The sequence below is a fragment of the Pelophylax lessonae genome, assembly GCF_965119305.1.
Source record: "Pelophylax lessonae genome assembly, chromosome: 4".
NCBI classification, from domain to species: Eukaryota; Metazoa; Chordata; class Amphibia; order Anura; family Ranidae; genus Pelophylax; species Pelophylax lessonae.
Window position 1 is genome coordinate 21,664,384 of NC_138771.1, and position 7,216 is coordinate 21,671,599.

At 45.1% G+C, this 7,216-nt stretch overlaps 1 protein-coding gene across 1 annotated transcript in view; it reads left to right on the forward strand.

Moving 5' to 3' along the window:
• The window catches only part of PARP16 (poly(ADP-ribose) polymerase family member 16), a 49,911-nt gene extending 43,610 nt beyond the window's left edge, over nt 1–6,301 (forward strand). The window contains exons 6-7 of the mRNA XM_082255401.1: nt 910–1,054; nt 5,911–6,301. Coding sequence (XP_082111527.1) covers nt 910–1,054; nt 5,911–6,052 — 287 coding nt within the window. The 3' untranslated portion in view covers nt 6,053–6,301. The remainder of the gene's footprint in view (nt 1–909; nt 1,055–5,910) is intronic.
• The last annotated feature ends 915 nt before the right edge of the window (nt 6,302–7,216 follow it).

Here is a 7,216-nt window from a genome sequence, read left to right on the forward strand (position 1 = left end):
TTTGATCACCTCTGCGATTTTTTATTTTTTGCGCTATAAACAAAAAAAGAGCGACAATTCTGGAAAAAAAAAAAAAAAACAATATTTTTCACATCCTGCTATATGACATCCCCAAAAAAAAAAATTAAAAATCAAAATTTTTTAACATTTTAGGCCAATTTGTATTCTGCTACATATTTTCGGTAAAATAAATAAATCGCAATAAGCTTATTTTGATTGGTTTGCGCAAAAGTTATCGCGTCTACAAACTACTGGAAAGATTTATGTCATTTTTATTGTTTGTTTTTTTTTTTTTTATTAGTAATGGCGGTGATCTGCAATTTTTTTGCGGGACTGCGACATTGCGGCGGACAGATCAGACCCCTAACTGACATCTTTGACACTTTTTGGGGACCAGTGACATTACTACAGTAATCAGTGCTAAATAATATGCACTGTTACTGTGTAAATGACACTGGCAGGGTAGGGGTTAATACGGGTGGTGATCAAAGGGGTTAAATGTATGCCTAATGTGCTTACTGTATGTGTGTGTGTGTGTGTGTGGGGGGGGGGGGGGGGGGTTCTGTAATAGGCACAGAGAGATCGCAGTTTCAGCTTGGCTGAAACTGCTGATCTTTTCCTGCCTGTCTGACAGAAGATGTAAACAAAGCAGGAGGGTCTTCTCTCAGTTTTTCAGATGATTGCCGCTGCCCTCCGGCGGCCCACCTCCCGCCGCCGAAACCATATGCACTCCAGTCACGTAGTACTACGTGACTGGACACAGCCGAGCAGCCCTGCCACAGTAAAAGGGCGGCGGGCGGTCAACAAGTGGTTAAGGTTGTTGCCAAGAAAGTTTAGAAAATAGGCTGCATTGTCAAGAGCTGCAAATCTGAAGTGTTAATTCAGTTCTGCTTCTTAAACTCAACACAGATTCGACGGGTATAGATCGGAGGAGAGCGAGAGCACGGAACAGCGAAGGTGGAGATGTTCCACAGAAGTACTTTGTAGTGACCAACAATGAGCTGCTGCGGGTTAAATATCTTCTGGTTTATTCTCAGGAGCAGCCACAGAGGCGGTAAGTCGTGACGTTACCACCTTCTACTCTCTGTTAGGGTTTGTCAAGATGTTTACGGTGCTAAAACTGTTATGTATCTATTTATTGGTCTTGCTTTTATCATTTTTATTTCCTGGATTTCAGCTCCTTTGTAAGAGGTGAAGGCACACTATGAGTTAAGTCCAAGCAGGTGCATGACATGTCCTGAACTTATCTCTGTTTATGTCTGACAGTTGTATTGCACTCCCGGAAGATGGCTTTCGCTGTATTTCTGTGACTCCGGCCACTGATTCTACAAGTCTAAGCATCTTCAACGTTGGAGTCCGTGCAGCTGCTATGCCCACCTCTCCCCTCCTCCTGCCCAATCACAGAAGCCTTTGTATTATCTTATTCACAAAATACAAAGGCTTCTCTGAATGGGCAGCAGAGGGAAGGTTGGGAATAGCTGCTCTGTGTGTCTCTCCTCTCTCACAGCCCCGAGTGTCAGTGTACAGTAGGTACGGAAAGTATTCAGACCCCCTTAAATTTTTCACTCTTTGTTATATTGCAGCCATTTGCTAAAATCATTTAGGTTCATTCTTCTTCCTCATGAATGTACACATAGCACCCCATACTGACAGAAAAACACAGAATTTTGACATTGTTGCAGATTTATTAAAAAAGAAAAACTGAAATATCACATGGTCCTAAGTATTCAGACCCTTTGCTCAGTATTTAGTAGAAGCCCCCTTTTGATCTAATACAGCCAGGAGTCTTTTTGGGAAAGATGCAACAAGTCTTTCACACCTGGATTTGGGGATCCTCTGCCATTCCTCCTTGCAGATCCTCTCCAGTTCTGTCAGGTTGGATGGTAAACGTTGGTGCACAGCCATTTTTAGGTCTCTCCAGAGATGCTCAATTGGGTTTAAGTCAGGGCTCTGGCTGGGCCATTCAAGAACAGTCACGGAGTTGTTGTGAAGCCACTCCTTCGTTATTTTAGCTGTGTGCTTAGGGTCATTGTCTTGTTGGAAGGTAAACCTTCGGCCCAGTCTGAGGTCCAGAGCACTCTGGAGAAGGTTTTTGTCCAGGATATCCCTGTATTTGGCCGCATTCATCTTTCCCTCGATTGCAACCAGTCGTCCTGTCCCTGCAGCTGAAAAACACCCCCACAGCATGATGCTGCCACCACCATGCTTCACTGTTGGGACTGTATTGGACAGGTGATGAGCAGTGCCTGGTTTTCTCCACACATACCGCTTAGAATTAAGGCCAAAAAGTTCTATTTTGGTCTCATCAGACCAGAGAATCTTATTTCTCACCATCTTGGAGTCCTTCAGGTGTTTTTTAGCAAACTCCATGCGGGCTTTCATGTGTCTTACACTGAGGAGAGGCTTCCGTCGGGCCACTCTGCCATAAAGCCCCGACTGGTGGAGGGCTGCAGTGATGGTTGACTTTATACAACTTTCTCCCATCTCCTGACTGCATCTCTGGAGCTCAGCCACAGTGATCTTTGGGTTCTTCTTTACCTCTCTCACCAAGGCTCTTCTCCCCCGATAGCTCAGTTTGGCCGGACGGCCAGCTCTAGGAAGGGTTCTGGTCGTCCCAAACGTCTTCCATTTGAGGATTATGGAGGCCACTGTGCTCTTAGGAACCGTAAGTGCAGCAGAAATATTTTTGTAACCTTGGCCAGATCTCTGCCTTGCCACAATTCTGTCTGAGCTCTTCAGGCAGTTCCTTTGACCTCATGATTCTCATTTGCTCTGACATGCATTGTGATCTGGAAGGTCTTATATAGACAGGTATGTGGCTTTCCTAATCAAGTCCAATCAGTATAATCAAACACAGCTGGACTCAAATGAAGGTGTAGAACCATCTCAAGGATGATCAGAAGAAATGGAAAGCACCTGAGTTAAATATATGAGTGTCACAGCAAAGGGTCTGAATACTTAGGACCATGTGATATTTCAGTTTTTCTTTTTTAATAAATCTGCAACAATGTCAACAATTCTGTGTTTTTCTGTCAGTATGGGGTGCTATGTGTACATTCATGAGGAAGAAGAATGAACTTAAATGATTTTAGCAAATGGCTGCAATATAACAAAGAGTGAAACATTTAAGGGGGTCTGAATACTTTCCGTACCCACTGTATGCTCCGGCAGAGCCATTAACCTGTAAGATAAAAAAAAAATGTATATAAATTCAAGAGATGTCATGCACCTCCTTGGGTTTACCTCATAATGTGCCTGCACTTTCTACAAAGTGGTTGAATTTCTAGATTTCAGCTTTAAGCTGGACATACACTATACAATTTGATTGTACAATCTCGTTTCAATCTTGTAAAACTATGTAATATAAGGGTCCATGTGATATAAAATAATTGGATTGTTTAGATTTGTCCTCTATTACATAGTTTTGGTAACTGAGATTGTACAGTCAGATTGGAGGAAAGTAATGCAGCTATCACATCTAAGAATTGGTAAGCTGCAATATAATAAATGTCTGCTTTTGGGTTCAATACAATTTTAAATGTGTTTCTAACCACTAGCTGTCCGGGGCAATTTTTACATTTTTTTTTCCTTGATTTTATTCGGCCCTTGGGGCATTAGTTCCCCCGCTGTCAACAACAGTGGGGCATAGTTCCTCCCACTGACACCAATGACGGGGCACTATTCCTCCCACTAATACCAACGATGGGGCACTATTCCTCCCACTGACACCAATGATGGGACACTATTCCTTCCACTGACACCAATGATGGGGCACTATTCCTCCCACTGACACCATGGATGGGACACTATTCCTCCCACTGATACCAATGATGGGGCACCATTCCTCCCACTGACACCAATGATGGGGCACTATTCCTCCCACTGACACCAATGATGGGGCACTATTTATTCCTCCCTCTGAAACCAATGATGGTGCACTATTCCTCCCACTGACACCAATGATGGGGCACAATTCCTCCCTCTTATACCAATGATGGGGCACTATTCCTCCCACTGATACCAATGATGGGGCACTATTCCTCCCACTGACACCAATGATGAGGCACTATTCCTCCCACTGACACCAATGATGGGGCACAATTCCTCCCTCTGATACCAATGATGGGGCACTATTCCTCCCACTGACACCAATGATGGGGCAGTATTCCTCCCACTGATAACAATGATGGGACACTATTCTTCCCTCTGACACCAATGATGGGGCACTATTCCTCCCACTAATACTAATAATGGGGCACTATTCCTCCCACTAATACTAATAATGGGGCACTATTCCTCCCCCATACAAAAGATGGGGCATGGTTTACTGCCACTGACACCAGTAAATGTTCTACTCCTGCTTGCCCCCCCCCTAAAGTCTGAAGGACAGTAAACTGGCCCTTTGTTTAGACCCACTGGTCTAAGGAACTGGAAGCGATAAGGATTTTGTCACTTCCGGTTTTACTCAGATGTAAACCGGCCGTTAATGGCTTGTGAAAGCGTTTGATCAAACCGATCTTGGTTTGATCACATGCTTTTAAGGGCAGCGGAGAGATCTGTGTTCTAATAGACCCCAGATGTCTCAGTAAAGAGAACGTTCACTGCCTATTGCTATCAAAGGGGACATTTATATTCCCCGACAATTTTGAAAAAAAAAAAAACAATATATTTTTACTTTCTGCTATAGAACATATCCAATAAAAAAGTTGAAAACATCAAATTTCTTTAGTAATTTAGGCCAATATGTATTCTGCTACATATTTTTGGTAAAAAAAAAATTGTATATTGATTGGTACTGCGATATTGTAGCGGACATTCTGACACTAACTGACACTTTGCAGGAACCAGTGACACATAAGGGGCCTTTCACACTAGCTGTTCGATCAGGTCTGCCTGTCAGTTTTTCAGGCGGGCCTGATCAGACCTTGCAGTCTCCCCTCTGGAGCGGCAGACATCAGGGGACACATACCCGCTCACATCTGACGCTATCTGATCTGATCCTGCCCAGATGGTGGTCCTATTTTCCATCCGTCTTTGGAATCGGATCGGATGAAAATGGACAGGCGGTCTATTTCCATCCGATTTCCCATAGAGGAGAGCAGGACTGTGTCCGCCGTGTACAACGGAGCCGACAGAACCTGTCATCTGCCTGCTCAGTGGGGATCACAGAGGTGCCCCTGTAAAAGGGGCCGTGCTAAAAATATGCACTGTCACTGTTCTAATGACACTGGCTGGGAAGGAGTTAACATCAGCGGTGATCAAAGGGTTAAATGTGTGCCTAGCCAGTGTTTTACTAAACTGGGGCAGGTGCTTTTACTAGGGGAGGACATGGATCTTAGTCCCTGCTTTGCAGGAACACAGGATCCATGCCTTCCCCCCTGTCAGAATGGCAGTTGGCCTTGTTTACATAGGCAGATTGCAGTTCTGTCTCTCTGGCTGATGATCATGGGTGCCAGTGGACATGGAGCCAGCGGTACCCGCCAATTGGCTCTCACTGTGTGTAATCACAACGGGAGTGAGCCGGCGCACATTCACGGCCCCTACCTGGAAGTGCAGGGTCACGTGTATATATACGTGATCCTGCACACAGCTGCCACCCTGTAGCAGTATGCCACCCTGTGCCACAGCCACCCTGTGCCACCCTTAGCACTTGCTAAGTGGTTAAAATGTATTAAAGTGTATTTTTTCCAAACATGCATTTGAAAATCCGCTGAGCAAATAACGTGTGACATAAACAAAATTTGAAACACTCATCATTTTATTCTCTTGGGCCTCTACTGTATATGTTTGGGGGGGTTCTAAGTAATTTCCTAAAAAAGAAAAATGCATTTGATTTGTACATGTTAAGGGGTTAAGTGGTTAATCTTAATTGTTTTATATTTTTACACACTCTAAATTTTCTTCACACAGGTCCAGGCAGCCATCTTGGTTTGCAAGCCACCGTTTTGCTATCTTGATGACACTGTATCTGCTTGTACTGATTTTCATCGGTTTAAGTAATTCCAAGACTTTTTTACATCATTGGAATAGAGTTCTGAGCTGGAGGACTTAATCTTCTACATTTCCTTTGAACTTCACCGTAAGCCTTAAAGTTGTGTCTGTGCCACAGCACTTTCTGTCTTCTCGCTTTGTTGAAGAATGGAGGCATTCCAGCTGATGCAGGGACTGGACTCATCCACGGCGTCTCTGACAGCAGCTCGCAGTTCTTTCACACTCGTAATTACTACACATAATTATCATCTGAATCTTACAGCAATACAGAACTTCAGAGAAGGTGATGGTGATGCATGAAGCTCTATACCTTTAAGCTCTTCTTATCTGTCTCTCCCCCCCCGTGCCACATTTGGCACCTTTTGTGGGGGAAAGGGGTACCTGCCTTGACAGGGGTACTGTCCCCGCTTCTGTCAGACCTCGCCACGGGGAGGTCCGTCAGAAGTTCGGCCTCCTTCCTCCGCCGCCGGGCCATTCAGAAAGCACAGCACGCTAGGGAATCGGCTGTGAAGCTGCCAGTTTCCATTACAGTCTATGGCGGCGGCAGCACCCAAGAGCCGATGGAAATATTGGCTGGGGTGCCGACATCGCTGGATTCCAGGACAGGGAAGTGTCTTAATATTAAAAGTCAGCAGCTACAACATGTGTAGTTGCTGACTTTTAATTTTTCTGTGGGGAGGGCTGGAGCACTACTTTAAATTAGCACTAAAGTCTCGTTTTTTTTCTTTAAAAATAAGAAATGTTATACTTACCTGCCCTGTGCAGTTGGTTTTGCACAGAGCAGCCCGGATCCTCCTCTTATCGGGTCTCCTGCCAGCGCTCCTGGCTCCTCCCTCCTGTCGAGCGCTCCCACAGAAAGCAGCTTGCTATGGGAGCATTCGAACTGAGCCGATACTCTGTGTGTCCATTCAGACACGGAGCCGCGGTTCGATCCCGCCCCCTCTCCTCCTCAGCTAACTGGCTTTGACAGCAACGGGAGCAAATGGCGCCGATGCTGTGTCTCAGCCAATCAGGAGGGAGCATCCTGGACGGCCGAGGTACTTGTGTACATCACTGGATCAAGATGGGGCTCAGGTAAGTGTGAGGGAGGCTGCTGGACACAGAAGGTTTTTTACCCTAATGCATAGAATGCACCTTCTGCCTTTACAACCACTTTAATCACACAAGAAGAAAAAAGATCCAATCATACGCTATGGCCTTAAGTGATGGAGCTTTGTTCGCTCCA